General features: G+C 41.4%; 3 protein-coding genes across 8 annotated transcripts; 2 read left to right on the top strand and 1 right to left on the bottom strand.

Moving 5' to 3' along the window:
* The first annotated feature begins 2,427 nt into the window (after positions 1–2,427).
* si:ch211-161c3.6 (high mobility group AT-hook 2b) lies at positions 2,428–5,598 on the top strand. Of its 3 annotated transcripts, none has more exons than XM_061290281.1 (6): positions 2,428–2,562; positions 2,644–2,727; positions 3,234–3,284; positions 3,356–3,394; positions 3,911–3,965; positions 4,960–5,598. In XM_061290281.1, the coding sequence occupies exons 1-6, from the start codon at positions 2,452–2,454 to the stop codon at positions 5,073–5,075; spliced, it is 456 nt and encodes a 151-aa protein (XP_061146265.1). In that variant the 5' UTR covers positions 2,428–2,451; the 3' UTR covers positions 5,076–5,598. The 3 variants fall into 3 exon arrangements, with proteins under 3 accessions (XP_061146265.1, XP_061146267.1, XP_061146266.1); XM_061290283.1 differs by having other exon boundaries at positions 3,911–4,000; positions 4,960–5,098; XM_061290282.1 differs by having other exon boundaries at positions 3,911–5,598.
* A 150-nt stretch (positions 5,599–5,748) lies between these two features.
* On the bottom strand, positions 5,749–9,290 carry si:ch211-161c3.5 (uncharacterized protein C3orf18). 2 transcript variants are annotated; one of them, XM_061290280.1, is made up of 6 exons: positions 8,935–9,290; positions 7,330–7,709; positions 7,228–7,253; positions 6,963–7,092; positions 6,787–6,818; positions 5,749–6,204 (listed from the first exon to the last, which is right to left on the bottom strand). In XM_061290280.1, exons 2-5 carry the CDS (start codon positions 7,582–7,584, stop codon positions 6,813–6,815), a joined length of 417 nt encoding a protein of 138 aa, XP_061146264.1. In that variant the 5' UTR covers positions 7,585–7,709; positions 8,935–9,290; the 3' UTR covers positions 5,749–6,204; positions 6,787–6,812. The 2 variants fall into 2 exon arrangements, with proteins under 2 accessions (XP_061146264.1, XP_061146262.1); XM_061290278.1 differs by lacking the exon at positions 6,787–6,818 and having other exon boundaries at positions 8,935–9,275.
* A 151-nt stretch (positions 9,291–9,441) lies between these two features.
* On the top strand, positions 9,442–19,875 carry gnb1b (guanine nucleotide binding protein (G protein), beta polypeptide 1b). 3 transcript variants are annotated; one of them, XM_061290270.1, is made up of 11 exons: positions 9,442–9,478; positions 14,836–14,941; positions 15,021–15,059; positions 15,634–15,740; positions 15,839–15,902; positions 16,001–16,163; positions 16,620–16,686; positions 16,762–16,963; positions 17,122–17,338; positions 17,623–17,738; positions 18,097–19,875. In XM_061290270.1, the coding sequence occupies exons 2-10, from the start codon at positions 14,885–14,887 to the stop codon at positions 17,727–17,729; spliced, it is 1,023 nt and encodes a 340-aa protein (XP_061146254.1). In that variant the 5' UTR covers positions 9,442–9,478; positions 14,836–14,884; the 3' UTR covers positions 17,730–17,738; positions 18,097–19,875. The 3 variants fall into 3 exon arrangements, with proteins under 3 accessions (XP_061146254.1, XP_061146253.1, XP_061146252.1); XM_061290269.1 differs by lacking the exon at positions 9,442–9,478 and adding an exon at positions 10,305–10,437; XM_061290268.1 differs by lacking the exon at positions 9,442–9,478 and adding an exon at positions 10,549–10,716.
* Positions 19,876–19,898: the final 23 nt, after the last annotated feature.

Genomic DNA, 19,898 nt, shown 5'->3' on the forward strand with positions numbered 1-19,898 from the left:
CTGTTACGCCCACAATGGTTTCATACGATAAAAATTGGCTTGACTTTTTCTGAAATACTGGCCGTCGTTCCACCAACTTTCTTTTTTGCCCCTCTCAGTTATACACTTTATCTTCCACATAGAACGACAAATATTAGTGTTGTACTGATAATCTCAGAGAGGAGTTCAAAACACACCATGATGGGTTAAGAGTGCACGCCTGAGCAGTGTGAGGAAAAAACGGTTTAATTCATTTTAATTGAGTTTAATGATGTCATTACTGTTTGTTTTTGCAACGTACAACCATGACTTGCTCCCACCACTTCTTCATTGTATGCACCAGCTAACTCCCCAGTGTGAATTGGATGGAGCTCCACAGCACCTTGTGCGCACCCACCCCTGACCCCACCCCCTTCCACCCATCCCCACCCTTACTCTCTCTCGAAAAGAAATCCCTCTTGAGTCGGTCTTTTGATGGCGGCCCCCCAACCTCTAAGGACACGCTTTTGTGCCTAATGCCCCTCTGTATGCGCTGCACATTCTTTCGAGTTCTATAGGAGGATTTTTGCAACACGCCGCCGATGAGCCCACGGAATTTAGCTTAAATAAACCTCAAGATGAGGAGTTCCAAAAAACACGCACTGCTTCACTTTCAGGCTTCTTTTGACAGTCAAACATTACCATGCCGCCAGGAACTAATGAGAATGTTCTTTCACTTTCACTTAGTCATACTCACAGTGGATGACTTGTTTTACCGTTCGTTGTTCATGCATGAATGTCCTTTCTTGGAAATCTCACATTTTCTCACAAATACACTATTTTTTCATGCCAAAGAAACGGTTCTAATTGTTTTATCCTCCTTGGGATGCTTTTACACAAGAATGTCAAAAGATTTGAACAAAATGAATCTTTTTTTTACAGTTTGGTATTCGGACAGTGGCATCTTCCCAAGTTAGTGTTTGACAAGAAATGCTGCCTCACCTTTCTACTGCAGCCCTGTATTGAAAAGTTTGAAGAGAATGAATTTGTAAATTATCACTTCTTATGGTGAGAGTCAGTTGAGGCTGTTGATTAAAAAAATTGGATTGCTCATATGACCGACAACATAATCAATAAATGTGAAAATAATATTAATATATATAAAATAAAAATCCCAATTTATTTGGAATTGTACCTTAAAAATGGGAAACGTTTGAAATTGTCATTATTAGGTTAGTATTTAATATTATACTGTATGTTATTTATTACATTTATTAGGCCCCAAATATACTAGTCCAACTGAGATCAAATTATGTCAACAGCCCTGGAACTAAAATGATTGTTTTGAATACTCCAAACAGACAAAAGCATGTGGACACCTGACCATTTAATCATTTGGACAAATGACCATGAGCCATGAAGCTAACAATAAAGACTAAAGTATTGGGACACATGACCAAAGGTGATTGATGGGCAACTTCTTCCAAGTATGCCTTTATGGACTTAGCTTTGTGCACCGAGCCCCAAAGGACAAATTAAAGTCCGATTTGTGGGTGTTCCACTGAGGCCCTTTGGGGCGAGGTTAAGATTTGGCCACTCCCCTGTAGGATGCAACATGATGGCACTTTAATTGAGAAAGTATGCAATGCCAGAAGAGAGGCCACCACATACAGTACAAGCCTCCCCGCCCCCTTGTTACACTGCAACCGGGTTCAATTCGTGGCTGTGTGTTTGAGTGGGTGAGTAGTTGAGAGAGGGCATCACACATATTTCTAAATAGGGAAAGACGGGCAGAAGCAGCACAAGTTTTCGGCCGGCGCTGTATCAGTATCCACCTGGTAAAGCTGCAAAGACAAGTTAGTAAGTTTTTCGTTTTTGTGTGTGTCTTGCATTTCTTTCGATTTGTTTTGAAGAAAAAAAATTGTTTTGCACCTGTATACTCGCGTGCAACCTTTATTGGATTCCTTGCGACGTACTCACGTTGGTGCAAAACACGCATTGCGCAAACTATTTAAAGAGGCCATGTTATGATTGTGCTTGTGTTAAATCTTTCACGCAACGAGTGCCTGTATGGGATGTGTACCACCGGGACGGCGGGGGGGGGGGGGGGGGGGGGCGTCCGTCGTGGGCAGTCAGGCACACTACTGGTTGTCGACCACGCACGCTTATGAAACTAACGAGCAATTTTCAGAAGGACTGTTTTGGGTGGCTTTGTTGTTACCAAGTCTGCTTCCCAGCTGAGAGCTTCTGGGTTCAAATTTCAGCTCTTCCAAATTCTCCCATGCTTGAGTGAGTCTTTTTCTAGTGGTGTCACTGTGTAACTTGACATGTTCTTCTCTTGTGGTCTTCTGTTAAAAAATCGTATGCCAATCCAGCCATATTTTTTGCAAATTATGAAAAATGTTCCAACATCTGTTTGCAGGCACCACATTATTTTTAGCCTTGTCTCCAGCACCTTGGTCCTCAGGCCTTGATGACCCTGCTCTCCAAAACATGAGCAGCAGCGGGCCCACAGAGCCGTCTTCTTCCCGGCCCAGTTCCCCAGAACAGACTGCCGAGCCTCAGCAACGAAGGGGGCGAGGTCGTCCACGCAAGCAGCAGCTGGTAGGACTGTCGTGATTGGCTGATGGAGTTCTTAAAAATAGTGTCAAAATAAAGTTGTGGTTGTTAATGTTTCTGTTGCAGGAGCCTCTCGGACCGCCGACTCCAAAGCGACCAAGAGGAAGACCCAAGGGCAGCAAGAACAAAGGCCCCAAAACTATACTCAAGGTTAGCTTTGTTTTGCACACCGGTCCACATAAATAAAGAACCTAAGATGACATTAATGAAAGAACCCTACGATCTTGAAGAAACAAATTATTGCAAATGTTTCATTCATGTTTGAGTCGCTTGTGCCAAACGGGTAGGTAGGTGACATTGAGCCTGGGTGGACCATGAGTAGCAGAAACCTGGATGTGGAAACATTTTGCTCGTGAAAAAAGACTTCCAGATGGACAAGTTGCTGGATGTAAAAATCCTGGTCCACCATCTGGTGTCTCAGGTGAAGGGCAGGTGATGCAGTGTATAGTGCAGATGGACCGCAGATGTATGTGTATTAGCATCTGGCTTCAGTGGCCTAATGGATAAGGCACTGGCTTCCTAAGCCAGGGATTGCGGGTTCGAGAACCATCCGGGGTGAATTTAAGTCAAGTGAGCTCAGGACAAAGATTCCTACCCGTCACTTTCTACGTCTTTGTCTGCTGGTTTCGTTCATCTTTCCTAATCTTCTTTACCAGAAAGCCGAGCCATCTGGTGAAAGACGGCCACGTGGGCGACCAAGAAAATGGGTGTGTGACGTTTTTTACATATTTGTATCAAAGTGTTTGTACACGTCATTCATGTCTGATTCGCTTTACAGCTGCAGAGGGTCGTTGCAAAAGGAAGTGAAGAGCCAAAGGTGAGGATACTGATACTTTCAATGAGACTTCAAATAAATGACTTATGGTCAGTTCTTAGGGCAAGTAATAATATTCTAGCAATTTAAAAAATTCCAACCGTGCTACAAAAGCTACAAAAAAACTCTGAAAATACCTCAAGAGTCCATCCTGTATGTTTTGCTGTTATTCCGAGAAACCCTCCTGGTTCATTTTGTGAATGAAACAGAAGTTACACAACCCTAAAGCAACGGGTCTACATATCACTCACTGTCTGATCCAAGACATCCGCAAAAGACACTTGAAGTGAAACCGTTGAGCGAGTCGACTTTTTTTTCTTTTAGCCTCACTCACGCAAAAAAGGGGAAGAATGACTCGATGGACTGAGCTTAGCTTGGTCTTCATCCGGCTGCCTCGGTTTCCTGACATAACCGACTCTCGTCGAAACTATAAGTCATTCTCGTGTTGTTTTGTATTGATTCATTGTTCAGCGATTGAGTCACATGACGGTTTCTTTTGCTCTTCTGACGTTTCTCCAGGTGTCCTCCGAGGAAGGGGAGTCGGCGACCTCGCCCGCTTCGTCTCAGGAGGAAGGCCAGTAATGTGACGTGTCGTCACCCTACCTCGAGGTTTAGCCCTAAGAACACTCCATTGGAAGGGAAATGTTGGAATTATCAAAATTATGTGGAACTTGTCTACCTCGCTGAGAGGTAGAAAGTTAAATTTACCACCTAAGAGGGAAATGTCCATTAGGGCTACACATGTGCAAAAAGTACTAAAATCATGTTGGACATGTGCGTTCAAATATTCATCGGTTAAATGAATTCAACTGGAAAGGATATGTAGTGCATTTCTGAGAGATGTGTATTTTTACTATATCACAGGACATCACTTAAGATTAATTACAAAACTATGCACTGTAAACAGAAATAATGAGTGATCTTATCTTATCTTACAAATTTGTAAAATGTAGGATGGTTTAATTGAATGCAAAGCTTTTAATCTGCTATATGACCAGCAACAAGCTAAAAGCACACTTTGCTGTCCCTTGGAAGAGCTCATTGTTTTTTTTGTTTTTTTACCCCATTTATATAGTTTTGTTACTTTTCCCAATTATTCATAATAGTTTTTCATTATTTTAGAATTTGCTCCCCATTCCAACTAGATGTGTATTATTTTGACTGGGCAGAGACAAAGAGGGCTAAAATTACTTTCTTTGTAAATATTATGCAGCCCTTAATTTACGTGTTTAAATCCAATAAGACTGTCACTAAATTGTCCATTAACAAAGAAGTTAAGACATCTTGAATACATAAAGCAACAAGTGTTGTGTGACACTCAGGACTTTACGCCAGTGCTTCTTTTTCTTACCACCATGATGAAACCTCAGGTACAATGTAAAGACCTCACAGAAACCACAGTTACCTCAAGAAAAACTGGATTTGCTCAAATTGAAATGTGACTTTGTTCTCCTGTTAAAATGCAGCAAATGCAAAAAAAACAGCCTGATAAAAAATATTCTTAAGATGTACTTTCTTATTAAATATTGACCCGTCTTTTTTACCATCGTTTTTTGTTTTTTTAACAGTATGTGAGCACAACCTCCATTGCCAATTCCATCCATCCATCCATTTTCTGTACCGCTTTATCCCCACGGGGGTCGCGGGCTTGCCGGAGCCTATCCCAGCTGTCATCGTGCAGTAGGCGGGGGACACCCTGAACTGGTTGCCAGCCAATCGCAGGGCACACAGAGACGAACAACCATCCGCACTCACACCTAGGGGCAATTTGAAGCACTCAATTTGCCTACCAAGCATGTTTTTGGGGATGTGGGAGGAAACCGGAGTACCCGGAGAAAACCCACGCGGACACGGAGAGAACACGCAAACTCCACACAGGGAGGGCCGGAGGTGGACTCGAACCCGCACCCTCCTTACTGTGAGGCGGACGTGCTAGGCAGTGCGCCACCGAGCCGCCCTCCATTGCCAATTATCTAAAAAAAAAAATAAATTAGGCTAATTATTTTTTATTGTAGGTGTGTGGTGTTTTGTGGAAGATCGGTATGATGAATGAAAACAACTTCTACCTTTTTGGGACATTGACTGGAGAATGTTATAAGATGTCAACTTGTTATTTTTCTATGATCTAGTCCATGTGTTATGCGATTGTATTGGTGTAGTGATGGATTTACATGCGATAATGTGTTAAAACATCTTTTTATGGCTTACTTGTCATCATTTTTTCCAGTGATGTTCACTGACACAACCTGGCCTATCTTCATTTTTTTTTTAATTCAAACCATTTTATCCTGTGAGTCTTAAACCTGGGATTTGTGTGATTTTGTAAATCAACAAACAGGCGCAACTCTTTTACAGAATTTTTGAAAGGAACAGTTTTAATGTCTTGAACAAGTCGTTAGTTGCTCAGCAAGGAGGAAGACACAAAAAGGTTGGCGATAACATCCAGTGTTACACACAAGATTACGATGAGGGTAAGAAGAATAGAAACGTGGTGACAATAATTCCACAAAGTAATTACATTTGTGTAGCGGTTGATGCAAGACAGTGAAAGTGATGTTGTTGCATTCCATGCACTTGTTCTCCTACAAAATCATTTCAAATCTATAAATTTGAAGCACCATCTGGGCAACAAAACAAAGTCCCCTTTTTTTTTCATCATCTTTCATTGTCCCACCCTGTAGATGATCAAAAAGGTAGTCCACTAAATGATACGTGGAATGGAAGAGCTTTCGTTAGGCATTAAGAGCTTTGGCTACATCTGTGAAGACCAGGCGACTGGGTCTCTGGGTGCTCCCCTGCGAGGTTCGGAGAGTCTGCGAGAGATGACCGTTATTTAAAATTACCATCACATCAGAATGTCTATGATTGGCCCTTTTCATCCATTTCAAAGGCTAAGTCAATTTAATTGCATAAATGCTCTCTTTAATACTTTTTCAAATGAAAAAAAGACCAGAAAAAAAATTACTATTGTTTGGAAAAAAGTCATAATGTTATCAAATTATTTTTTTCAATGAAAACAATGTAAAATTAAAAAAACTTTTTGTCAGTATTGGAAAAAAAGGCAGGTTTCAAGAACTATAAATATGCATAGAACTTTTTAAATACACCTTTTGTTTACAGAAAAAAATATTTAGTTCTTAAAAAAAAATACTATATGTTGAGATTTACGTAAGGAACACCACAATCCACCAAAGTTAATGTTGGGAAGAGAAGGAACTGTTTGTTATGAGGAAGATGATAGAAATGATGTGTACAGGAGAAGCTAACGTTTATGTCACAATTAAGATGATATTTAGATTCTATTAATAGACAAAATTATAGAAATAATGACAAATGATGGGGAAAATAGGTTTAAAATGAAAAAGGTTAATAATGACACACAAGTGATACTTTACCATGTTCTTTTATCATCATGCCTTTGTCAAAACTTTATAAAAGAAATAAAAAACATGTAAAGTCAACTTTAACTCAACAGAAAGGACGTGTTGCCTAAAATGATGATACTGTGTATATATATAGTGCATAAAAAAAGATAGATAAACATGTGCGTCTCTCGGTACACTAAGCTTACCTTGGCATTAGGACCGGCAAGTGTGCCATCTCGGCCATGGTCAAGTAGTTCCTGTTCCAGCAGGTCATCTTGTTCTTCGGCCGGGTCAAAGTTGTACATGGGCATGAGCTGGTGCCTCAGCTTCTCCAAACTGACAAGAAGGAACATTTTAGAATAGACAAAAATAGTAATCAACGTTAGCTCTTTGTGGGACGCTTAATTTTCTTCTCACACTTCACTGTAAACCGAGATGCCCCTTATAATACAACAGTTGAAATAAACGTACCGCTTCCTTTTCCGGATGTACAGCATCTAGGAAGGAGAAAGACAAACAAACTCATTAGTTTATGTTCTGATGAGATTCATGGCATCAAAGTGAACGTCTTACTAAAGCCAGCGCCAGGCCGATGAGGGTGATGATGCCAAAGGGCAGGAGCACCATTCCCATCCCCGAGCCCTCTATCACCGCTTCCGGGAATGTAACGCTGGTGCTGTTGAAGCTGCTCTCGTTGGCCGGGACCGAAACAGTCACGAGCGTCATCCTGGACGTGACGTTGTCCCTCATCGTGCTCGAGGAGGCCGTTAGGGGGGCTTGGGTGGCCGTTGAGAGTAGGAATGTCGTTTCGGTTTCGAGTAGGGCCATGGTCAGCTATTTCAACTGAATGCTGTGTATTGATTTATATATCTTGTGCGTGTTGTCTCATTGCTGATGGAGTTGTCTTCATGCTAGAAATGATGACGCCTTGGCCATGTGATCTTGAAGACCAACTGCAACACAACAAATAACACTTGAATTGCCTCGGAAATGATTCATTTCCTACACTGCTCGTCCTGATTGGGTTTATGCCACAGACAGGGCGGGCCCTTGAACTGGGTCTTTACTAAATTAAATACTGTAAACACCAAAAAGTAAAACCAGAAGTCCAAGCATGAACCACATTTGAGTCACAGGTGAGTTGGAGCCTACTCCAGCTGAAATTTGGTGACAAGTGGGGACAGCCGAGACCAGTTGTCAATCAGCAAATCGATTTTCTTCACCACTTGCCTTCATTAGTGGTGCAGATGACCTGGAGCCTATCCTAGCTGACTTGTGGCAAGAAAAGCACAAATGGGTTAAAGTTAAGTTATTGGATCTCTCTGAAAGAATTATTTAAAATGATATGGAACAACCCTAGTTCAGATGATGTCATGCAAGAGTGCAGGCAGAGAGGACATATTTGCTTGTGACATCATCCCGAAGTCATATAATTTCAGTAACAAACCTCCTTAGATGATGTCACATAGAATGGAAGTGGGAAGCTCTCACCCTGATAGATGATCCTCTCCATATTTGTATTTATGCTATTGTTGTGTTAGATCATTTAAATTGTTTAATATTAAGCTACAGAAAAGTAGCTTTGGGGGGGGGGGGGGGCAGGAGCAGAAATAAACAAAAAGTCGACATAGAGATAAATGTTACATGTCAAAAAATACACAAGTCCAACCTTGATTTTGACACATAGTATATTGCAGTGCCAGTCAGGATGTGGTTGGTAGGTATTGAGAGCAGGATGTGGGCAGCAAAAGGCAGATACAAATCTCGAGGAATACGCAATGCCCGCCCAAACTGTAACTGTGGAGGAAATGTGCTTTTTAAAGCCAGCTCAAATGCCAAACCGACAACCTTATTCCTCCCACACACATATGCAAGCTCTATTAATACGTACCAACTGCCTCCAAGTTTTGGCACATTTCGTTTACTTTTAATGGGGCTTCCATAGATTGCTGTAGTAACGTGATTTTATTTATTTTATGTTTTTAGAAAAGAGGTCAGATGACGACCTATCTTTCTCCTCTGTTCATCCCGTCTGTTTTTAATTGTGAACATGTGCATGCAAAGCAAAACGACAAATGCACACCAAATATTGCTGAGCATGTAACATTCTACTATGACGAGTGATTTTTTTTGTGTGTACGATGTCTCCTTTCGCCATGATCGGAGGTGCATACGTACCTGGAAAGTATAACATGCTTGTATTGTCATTGGGAGAGGCGACATTTAAATCAATGTCCGCCCCTCCTCCCTTTAGCAATGCGGATCCCGCACGGCCTGTTTACATTGAAAAGCAGCCATGTTCTCACAGTCCTACGCCGACGTAAGCATGTCCCGGCAGCCTTCGTGGGGTCCCGCACGCTTCCTCCGACGTCCTCTGAGGACCACCCCTCCCCTTTGTATTCTTTATTTCTTGACAGTCTTTGATACCGGAGAGGCTGCAGAAGGATGCTGCAAAGGAAGCAGGGAAAACGCGTTCCCCGCCCTCCTCCTCCTCTCCCGGCAACCCGATTGGTTGAATGGCGTGAGAATGCGAGCCGTGGTTGGCTGGCTCGGCTGACTTTCTTGCTTTGCAAGGATGAGGATGGGATTTAAAGGCTCGGAGCACCAGATGCTGTCAGGCCCGGTCGTGACAGCATCCGCCATCCGGGTGTCAACGGCCGAGGAAATTAACCCTGTGGTAGCAGTAGCACCAACCAATATGATTTATTCTACAAACGACAGGGTAAGGTGGAAAAAAATATGATTGACACTTTGAGGGCAATATAAAGTTTTATTTTATTCATGGCCAGTGAAAGAAAAATACCTCAAAGTACAATTTAAGGCACAGCTTCTTCCTTCAATCCTTTGAAGCTTGAGGTATGAAATATTCAGAATGTTGAAACTTTGAAAACAAAGTCTTTATTTGTCTTTTTGAACACAAACAAGAAAATGAAGGAAAATCTACTTCCTCATGTGACTTATGATTTGTATCGTTTAAATCTGCTTACAATGGATAAAAAATCTTGATTACATTATAAGCTAATACATAATAAACAAAACAACATTTTAAGAGCTTATGTGAGGTTTGATAAATCACATTGGTAACAAATGATTATTCTTTGACTCCAGAGAAGTTGGCAAAATTCAGGGTGCAAAACATGGCACATTTGGTAAAATACTGCCACCTAGTGACTTGCAGTCGGTGCAAAACCTGGCACATTTGGTAAAATCCTGCCACCTAGTTAGTGACTTGCAGTCTACCTGATCGACGAGGCTCCAAGTTTTCCAATTGTATTTGGAGACCTGTATGTTTATGACTCCTATAATTCTCTACAAATAACGAACCAGATTGTACAGAAAATAATTTACACTCAAAGTCACCAAACTCCTTACATCACCACGATATGAACAGAACTCCGTCGTAACGTGTACTGTCAGTGTCCAAATAAAGTGGGACGTAACAATAGTCAATCAAAGCAACTTAATTAAGAGTTTGTGGAAATAACAGTGACGATGTTCCCCCGATTCGGGCACCACCGGTGGCGGCATATTGCTTTGCTTGCTGCAGCATGGGGTTTCCCGGCGATGACTGCAGGGTCGCCGCGCCCATCTCAACGTTCGATGGCTGGACGAGAGTGTTTCTTGGTCGGCAAAGAGCACGCGTTAAACTCGGCATAGTGGCGGGGGCGCTCTGTTATAGTGGTTAAGTAGTGCTAACGAACTTTGAATCTTCGCCTTTTTTTGGGTCTGCCTTTGTTCTGTGCAAGGCTTGTGGGTGTGATTCCCCCCTCTCTTTTCTCTCTCCTCCCTCCCTCCCTCCCTCCCTCATCTCCGGTTGGTCGACTGTTGGGCTCGCTGCTTCCTCGGCAAAGCGACGCTAGCTGGGGCTGGCTAGTTCTTGAGCTAGCGGTGGGGGCTCTTTGCTGATTTTCGTGGGCTCGTCTCTTTTCCCGGTCAATGCCAAAAAACACATTGACTCAGGTAAGGCGATATAGAGCGACTGCATTGCTGTTTTGATTACCCGCTAATCATCTCGCGCGTGGTTGTGTATTATGGCCGAATTAAGCCACTCGGGGGTGGGGTAGCGTTAGCTTTAGCCGTTTAGCTATTTAAGTCAACTGCTGTTTCAACAAAAGTGCCCCCAAAGGAGTTACAATGACTAATATAACCCGTTTACTATATGTGTTTACACATAAACGCCTCAAGACTTCATATTTTCCATAATGGAGTGTACCGTTAACAAAAGGTGTCACCAATGGCCGAACCGAAGGCTCAATCTACTCTTCGGCCTCTCCCCCCCCCCCCCCCCCCCCGATAAACTTTACAAGAATAATTCAAACTATATAGAGTGAGAACTACCCTACAACGTTGACTATAACTCATGCCGTTTTCTTGCAGAAGCAGTGATTTGTGTCTGCGCGCGCGCAGCCGTGTGTGTACATATATAAATTAAAATAAATATAGCTACATGCGTATAATTATGCACAGTTGTCTACGATCAGACTGGGCTCTGCTCGAACATAGTTCCAAATAATACTGTAGGTTTCCGAATTAGTTGTGCTTATTTGTTGGAGATGCTATTTACGATGTGATAAGTGACCAAATTGGAGCGCTATGTATCACTGGACATTCGTCGAGGCGTAATGAATGTGAGTTGCGGCGTTACCACCCTTTTTTGTGTTAGAAGTTAGCACCTCGGCTACAATCTTGCGCTTTCCAAGTAGGATGCAAGTTCAATTATTCTTCCAACTTAACATGTTAAAAAGAGAAATGCGGGCTTGTGTACCCGGGTTGGTGGAAGGCAAAAGCAGGGCCGTATTCGCTGCCCAGCCCGACCTTGCACATTTCGAGAAGAGACTCGCAAAATAAGCTCCGCGACGGTCCTTATCGAATCAAGTGAACACCGTGTGCTTTAACAAGATTGTTTAGTGTGCAAGTAAGTGGATTTAAACGGGGCCAGTGGCCTTGAGAACCCTTTCACAGAAGCGTCTCCTCCCAGCACTAGCTTTTTGCAAAGCGCTGTAATTGCGGAAGAAGGGGAAACCATTTTTTTTTTTTTTTTGCAGTGCGCTCGAATTCGAGCGTGTGCAAATTCTAAAAAAGGCACAAGTTTATTGTATGTTGAGGTGATTTGGAACGATGGGTGCAGTTGCTATCCTCTCTGCTCTGCCCTGCCTGCAGGCCGCCCCACTTAAAACGAGCTACATGCTAAGCTAACTAGCGGATAGACAGTCCAGTGGGGAAAGGCAAGATGGCGTTTAGCTGCATCTTCTCTGATAGCACTGCAAGTCATATTGCACTACAACCGTGTGCCGTGTTAGCAGTAGAGTCTCCAACTTGGTATTTGAATAAATGCTCGCAGGTTTAGTAATGTAGCTCGCCCGCTCTTGACACATTTGAATGGACAGTTATCCTGCAGCTATGTATATGCAATGCAAACAATCCCAGTTGTAGGTAAATCACTGTGGGCCCAGATCAAGTGTTATTGTTTAACTATGTAAAAATGAAAGAAAGAAAAGAAAAAAGTCTCCAGGTGCACAAACACTGACAACTTGATTTTTCATAATTAGATAAATTAAGAAGGCCAAGTGGGAATGATGTAATGGCTATATCGCTGTTGGCCTAATCCAGGCAATTGTCATAAGCGGGTTGTGGGTAAAAGAATCAAGATCAAAATCACCTTTTTTATGAATGGAAAAGCATATTTCCACTGCCCCACTTAGCTTCGCCAGCTGTTTGTGTTAGTGGACATGGATAGGATTACACGCTCATTGACTGAGGATTTGAGCTCTTTGGGATTAAGGATTTTGAGCGGTGATATTGCTCGTTATGATCCCCCCGGCCCCGCCCTCACTCTATGATTCAGCTTCAACTAATTTAAACTGTCATTATTTAATGCGCTTTTACTTGACATTTGTACCACTCAGTTACTGAGCAGACACATTTAAACTGGTGAGCAGCGACTGAGTTTCCAACTCCAAGCTGTTTACTAGCACTCATTGTTTATCAGGCAGTCAGCTGACCCTGATCAGGCGCTTGCTTGGTAAAGGAGAAGTGATGAGGCAGAGGAAGTGCAAGCATCTACCGAGGTCAATGGGGAAATAATACATGTACACAGTACTGTGCAAAGTCTTAAGCCACCACTTGCTTTCATTATGTACCCTTTTCACAGAATTTTTGAAATATACACTATTTGTCTATCTTCTAATTTATTTTTTATCTCTATCTGTTGATCTATTTGATCTAATTATAATGGTCTATCCCGTTTATCCAGCAATGCATTTGCGGGCGTACTGGAGCCCATCCCAGCAGTCTTTGAGCGGTAGGCGGGGTACACTCTGAACTGGTCGCCAGCCAATCGCAGTCACACAAAGACAAACAACCATTCACTCACAATCGCACCTACGGGCTATTTGGAGGGCTCAATCGGCCTACCACGCGTGTCTTTGGCATGTAGGAGGAAACCGGAGTACCCGGAAAAACTTTCAAAAATCATTCTTCATAAACCAAGAAGTAGCCTGCTAACTTGTGAGAATGAGCACAAACGCAGAAAAATGTGATTGACTTGCACAATACTGTATTTCTATAAAACACATTGTTTCACATTAAGTGAATACTAAAATTGTATTTACCAGTTGAATGGAAGCCCTCCATTTTGTTTATTGACAAAATCTTAAATAATATAATAATATTAAGTGTCACTTAGTCGTTAATATATTCCTCAATATAATTCATTTAAATGTAAATCCTAGACCCGTTATACATTTGAGTCAATTTGACATTCAAATATTTGTTATGACTTCCACACCATTGTATTCAAGGTGATGGTGTTCTGTCATCTATGTAGGATAATCTCATTCCATGACACGGTTATTATAAGATTAATGGGTGTAAGAGGATGATGGTGGGACAACAGCCAACCAATCAGAGACTTGACACAAGCCACAAAACTATTAAATGTTGCCCTAAAATGTCAAGGAACACTCAGAAACGCTGCAGGTAAGGTGACATATTGGTTGGCAATTTGTGGTTTGTTGTAATTATTATTTTGTCAACTGTAAAGTAATTTGGATCTCATTTTGGTAATATTTGAATTTGTTATCAAATACTAATTAGGCTTTTATTTGATTTTTAGTCAAATGAATTGTGAAAAAAATCATGGTTGATTAGTAGTTGGGTGTAGTCCAGGAAGAAATCATTAGTTTATTTATTTATCTCGCTCTCTCTCGGCAGTTCATAACCATTTCCATTTGTATTACTCTTAGTGCATTTTGGTGACCGAAGTTGGGAAGGTTTGACCATTTTAGCTGTTGTCTTCTGGCTGTTGTCCGACAGAGAATAGAGGCGATTAGTCCGGCTCCATTTTCAAACACTTAAATGTCATCCGCTTCCTAATGTACTTCTCTTTGAATAATTTATATGATCGATCCAAGTGTGCAAAATGTTGCTCGCAATCATGTCACCGCCATGTTAATGTTGCACTACCTTGGCAAAAGTGGCTCTTAATTGCCACGACTGGATCTTTTGGGTTGACAGTTCAATGCCAAGTTGTTCCTGTATTGTATAATAAAGGAGTGATATGCATCGTGGGAATACAGCTGGTTTCTTGTGTCTTAATATTCATGTAAATGGCTTATTGATTACTTGGCAAACATTGGGAGTATCCCTGGGATTGAGGTCAAATGGATGATGGCTACTTTTCCATATCAGTCAGACATTCAATAGGATTTGCCTGGCTGAACTGTACGTCTTGTTCTCGCATCAGCGTCTTAGGCCTGTTAGGGGGTTGTGTCTGAGTTTAAGAGACACTTTACTCAACTGTGTTTTAGGGTTGTCACCATGATAAAATGTCAAGCTCGACGTCGATACCCAGGAAGATACTCTAACATTTTTCATACTGCGTCGATTAAAAAAAAAAACTTTAGAAAGGCAAAAAAAAAATAACATGAAAAACAGAACAGCAGGTAGTCGCTTAAATAAATGATTAAATAATCAGAAAATGTAAAAAAAAAAAAAAAGGGGGACAAGATAATTGATCGTTGATACTTTTTACAACCCCGCTGTGTTTGTTTGTATTAATGGGTCACTTTCTTTTCGTAGGTCAAGTGCCCCAATAGCTGGAGAGAGGTAACTGAAAAAGAAGACTAAAATGAGTGAACTGGACCAGTTACGCCAAGAGGCTGAGCAGCTCAAAAATCAAATCAGAGTGAGTTGAATACTTATTTTTTGCTCTGTCATGCAATTAAAATGAGAATGGTCTGATTCTAATTTCTTTTTTATTACAGGATGCCAGGAAAGCATGTGCAGATGCCACGCTATCACAGGTAAATCCCACATTACCATCTCCACGAAACATAGCGTTTTTTTAGCTGAGTTTTACAAAGTAAGAGACGACATCACACATGAGGAACACGTCGCCACTTGTGCTTGCTCCCCTGAAAGTGTGTTGCGCTCTGATGACCAATAGCATACACATAAATCTTGTCACTGACAATTGCAACCAACAATGTCTGTCTTAGTTCTAATAAGACTGACCTTCAAAATGCAGCACAAGAAAGAAAGTCTTAAATTGTAGAGGAAGAACTATCAGATGCTAAACTTATCTGGTGATTGTATTGTGGTGGGAAACTCTTGTCCTTTTCATTTTTATTGCGTCAATGACTTCTGAGGCGTATTATACAAACACTCAACACAACCAGTTGCTCCTCCGGTATTTGCAACTGTGTGCTTCGGTCCTTGGATATGGTTTTCTCTAAGTCTTAACTAGAGACAACAATAGGAAACAATGTTTAATGGAGATTGAAGCCAGCCAACTGTGCGTTGCAACTTTAAGAAAACAGCACTGACAATTTTTTGTGTTAAAAAAACAAACAAACGGGATGGTGTCTTGTTTTTCAGATTACGGCTAACATTGATCCCGTCGGGCGGATTCAGATGCGTACAAGACGAACGCTGCGGGGTCATCTGGCCAAAATCTATGCCATGCACTGGGGAACAGATTCCAGGTATGTACCTTCTTGTGTGGATGCCATTTAATGTTGGCACTCTACCAAAATGGATGACAAAAGTGATTTATTTATATTTCTACACCTGTCTTTTTCAGGCTTTTGGTCAGTGCTTCTCAGGATGGCAAACTAATTATTTGGGACAGCTATACCACAAACAAGGCAAGTTATTTTTATGATTCCATCCCAGGATATGTTGTTGTCCTCCAGAGTCTCCAGATGTGTTTTTTTCCAACATGTGCTGTCATCTCCTGTCGTAGGTCCACGCCATTCCACTTCGTTCTTCCTGGGTCATGACGTGCGCGTATGCACCTTCAGGAAATTACGTGGCCTGCGGCGGCTTAGACAACATCTGTTCCATTTACAACCTGAAAACCCGCGAGGGCAACGTACGCGTGAGCCGCGAGCTTGCCGGACATACAGGTATTGGCTTTGGTTGTTATCTTTATCACTGCGCACCGTGATTTCATTTCATTTACTCTTGAATGTGATTGGTGTGAAATGTGAGCCTGTTTTGACCTTCTGTTGTTTGAATGGCAACAAATGTTAACCTGGTTGCAAATAACTATTTGGGTGTGGTTACAACTCAAGGAAATCTAAATTATATGAAATTTTTTATAACCAAGTTGTTTTGCGGGTTAACTGGCCCGTACGGCTTCAAGCTAAATACATTGAAATAGTCTAAAGTGTATATTCCACGATGAAGCTTGTTCTGTTTTGCTTCAAACTGGTAATTAAAAAGTAAAGTTTATATTTACAAATGTTCATAAGTAGTACTCTTTTTTTTTTTTTTCTAAAATGGCAGAGCAGCCAAGCCAAGTTTGTATGAAGAACAGGCAAATATTTAGATGACTGACCTGGCGCTTGCCTCCATTTTAGGATACCTTTCCTGCTGTCGTTTTCTTGATGACAACCAGATTGTTACAAGCTCGGGAGACACCACCTGGTAAGGGAAAGCGCAGTGCTTTATTTGCCATTTTCCAAATGCGAGAGAACATAACATGTATTTGCCACGTGACAGTGCACTTTGGGACATTGAAACCGGTCAGCAGACAACCACGTTCGCCGGGCACACGGGCGACGTGATGAGCCTCTCTCTGGCCCCGGATTCCCGATTATTTGTCTCCGGTGCCTGTGACGCTTCGGCCAAACTCTGGGATGTGCGAGAGGGCATGTGCAGACAGACCTTTACTGGCCATGAGTCCGACATCAATGCCATCTGTGTAAGTCGACGGCCATTTTTCCATAAGTAACTTGTGTTACCCAAAGGTTACATTCCATTCTAGGTTCATCCTGCATTTCACCTGAGAGGCAAATATTCTTTTCTCTTTTTTTGTGAGTAGTGTTTATTGTTGTGACGGTCCAATGTTTTGGGTTACAGTTCTTCCCCAATGGCAACGCCTTTGCCACTGGCTCGGATGACGCCACCTGCAGGCTGTTTGACCTGCGCGCCGATCAGGAATTGATGATCTACTCTCACGATAACATCATCTGCGGCATCACCTCAGTGGCGTTCTCCAAAAGCGGCCGTCTGCTCCTGGCCGGATATGACGATTTTAACTGCAACGTGTGGGACACACTAAAGGCCGACCGTGCCGGTGAGTCCAACCTATTATTTATTTATTTTTTATGTTTGCTGAAGCATTGTCTCTGCTGGGCCAATGGCGTCCAGGTTTTGTTGTTACCATGACAACAAGTTGCGGAGGCTGAACCTTGCAACTAAAGTGGCTTGTATTTAAGGGAGCAGAGCCTAGTTAGTGTGTGTGTGTGCCTATTGGTCTAAAGTATTTTTACTCATGGTTGCAGTAGTTCAGCGATTTAAAGTTAGTGCTCCATAATATGTCCTCTTGAAGGGTTTATGAATTTATTTTTACCTTTCTAGGTGTGTTGGCTGGCCATGACAACCGTGTGAGCTGTCTGGGCGTGACTGATGATGGCATGGCAGTTGCCACAGGATCCTGGGACAGCTTCCTGAAGATCTGGAATTGAAGCCTGAAGGTTATTTCCCCCCCCCCCCCCCCCCCCATTCACTAATACCAACGTGTATGATGATAGACCTATGTTGCAAACATGATTTAATTGATGGGCTAATTATAATACTCAATTCAAAAAATATTTGATACCTGCGGCCCTATTAATAGTATTTGTGCAAATAAACTCCCTACCTCCATTAATCATCTTGACCCCTCGCAAAAGCATAAATGTAGGTTAAAGGTAGACGTTCCGTTACAACTCGTAAGAAAACGTTATCGTAACAGTGGACCCCGGGGCCCCCTGTCCAATATGGATCAAAAAGCGAAACGCTTTTGCCATTTTTGCGGTTGTTTTACATTTGCCTCTCGTCTTTATTCCCTAGATGTCCTTTTAACTCCAAAGCCGACTGGAAGACGATTACAACTTCAGAATGTTCACAACATCTTCTTCAACACTGTTTAAAACTGACTTGGACACCACAAAAAAAATGTCGAAGGGAATAACAATCCTTTCCTACACAAAGAAGAGCACAATTGTCTTATCACCTAATTAAAGAAAGGATCTCGTGTGGTATCAAATCAGAAACTTGTGCATTCCTTCTCGGACCATTTCATGTTACCTTGAAAGAAAGGGGGGAAAAAACAACACTATCATCCCATTCAAACGTGTGTCTTGAAAGCAAATGGAGTGTAATTGTACAAATTATTTAACTTTTTTTTTTTTTTTTTTAAAGAATTCTATTCTGATGGTTTGTTACTCTCAATGGCTTTTTGGGGGGGTCATATTTCTTTTGTGGTTTTAGATATGTTTGAATGACATCTTGTCCTTTCTAATCCAGTTAAATCACATTATGAGCAACGAGATAAAAACGTGAAAAAACGAAGAAAAAAAAACGCTTGGAACATATTACACGAGCAGCTTTTCCAAAATGTTTGTATTTATATACTAGCTGTTTTTTTGTTTTTCTTCTCATCACAGCCTTTTGCACATGAAGCTTTGCCTCTCAACTAATACGATGTTAACTAACCAAGCACATGCTCTAAGTTATGAATGCTCATTCCAGTACAAAAAGAAGTTATTAAGAGTAACGTTGTCCAGTTATCCCCCCCTCCTCTCATAATTATTGTACATGCCCTTCAATTTGGGTGGGAAGAAACTGTGTGACAAGGCAGGTGCTGAGATTATTTGGGGCAGTAGTTGTATTTTAAATACGAATTGGGGTGGTTGGGAGGGTTTAGGGTCTTGTGTTTAGTATCCACTTTTTGAGAGAAACACCTCACCTGAATAAATAGACACTTCCTTTGCTTGGGACTGCAGCTGCAACTCTGTGAATGAAATGTACAAAAAAAAAATCAATGTCTGAAGAAAAAAAAAATGGTCTGATGTTTTTAAGTTGAGACATTAAATTTTGTCTTACACAACTTAATTTAGATGTGCATGCTGTAGACTTGCTTTCAGTGGTGCTAAAAATAATAAAATTTAAAAAAAAAGTCCTAGATTTTTTTTTCTTTTCTTCATGGTTTCTGAAAAAGACCTTAACCTTATTGATTGAACCTAATCTAAATCATTTTTTGGGCACTGACTCTGCATACTAATAACTGGTAGTGCTATGCACCAGAGTAAGCAAGAGGCCGCATACCTTGTGTCAAATATGCTTACCAGTTCCTCTTGATTCCAATTTTTAAGAATATAACAATCATTGTGATAATTCTATCCTTGGCAAGCTTCTTTTTCTCTCCTCCAAATCATCGCTAAAATAAACAAACACAGTGTCCATATTGCTTTTTTTTTTTCATTTTTCTTTTGGTCTTAAATTGAAAAAGCAGAACATCTGAATGACAACATTTCACTGTATACAGAAGCACTTTTGTGACATTCTCACTTTTTTCCTTTCTCTGCAAAGATGTACTTCAATAAATGTGATGTATTTTTGTGTGTGGCCACAAGTGAAAATGCGATTCAACTCCAGATGGATTTTCCTGCTCACCCACCTTCTTTCCACGACTATACTAGAGCTCTGCACCCTTATGTAGCGTTCCACTTTTTTTTTGTATTTCCTTTCAGTCTGTTGGTGTTCCACGGTGAGTTGGATGCAAGATAGATACTGTACTAAACTGTACTGTTATTGATTGAAGATGTAATAAAAGCTGTTTGAGAGTTATCTTGCTGTTTTGGAGTCTGTTT

Source organism: Syngnathus typhle, linkage group LG11 (assembly GCF_033458585.1).
Source record: "Syngnathus typhle isolate RoL2023-S1 ecotype Sweden linkage group LG11, RoL_Styp_1.0, whole genome shotgun sequence".
Taxonomy (NCBI): domain Eukaryota; kingdom Metazoa; phylum Chordata; class Actinopteri; order Syngnathiformes; family Syngnathidae; genus Syngnathus; species Syngnathus typhle.

Excerpts from the sequence above, each read along its gene's own strand:
- si:ch211-161c3.5 (XM_061290278.1), bottom strand. The coding sequence starts at position 7,584 with ATGGCCCTACTCGAAACCGAAACGACATTCCTACTCTCAACGGCCACC. Across the intron at positions 7,254-7,329 it reads TCGGCCTGGCGCTGGCTTTA|ATGCTGTACATCCGGAAAAG; the intron begins GTAAGACGTTCA and ends TCTCCTTCCTAG. Across the intron at positions 7,093-7,227 it reads TACATCCGGAAAAGGAAGCG|TTTGGAGAAGCTGAGGCACC; the intron begins GTACGTTTATTT and ends CCTTCTTGTCAG.
- gnb1b (XM_061290270.1), top strand. The coding sequence starts at position 14,885 with ATGAGTGAACTGGACCAGTTACGCCAAGAGGCTGAGCAGCTCAAAAAT. Across the intron at positions 15,741-15,838 it reads CACTGGGGAACAGATTCCAG|GCTTTTGGTCAGTGCTTCTC; the intron begins GTATGTACCTTC and ends TGTCTTTTTCAG. Across the intron at positions 15,903-16,000 it reads ACAGCTATACCACAAACAAG|GTCCACGCCATTCCACTTCG; the intron begins GCAAGTTATTTT and ends CTCCTGTCGTAG.
- si:ch211-161c3.6 (XM_061290281.1), top strand. The coding sequence starts at position 2,452 with ATGAGCAGCAGCGGGCCCACAGAGCCGTCTTCTTCCCGGCCCAGTTCC. Across the intron at positions 2,563-2,643 it reads GTCCACGCAAGCAGCAGCTG|GAGCCTCTCGGACCGCCGAC; the intron begins GTAGGACTGTCG and ends TTTCTGTTGCAG. Across the intron at positions 3,285-3,355 it reads GTGGGCGACCAAGAAAATGG|CTGCAGAGGGTCGTTGCAAA; the intron begins GTGTGTGACGTT and ends TTCGCTTTACAG.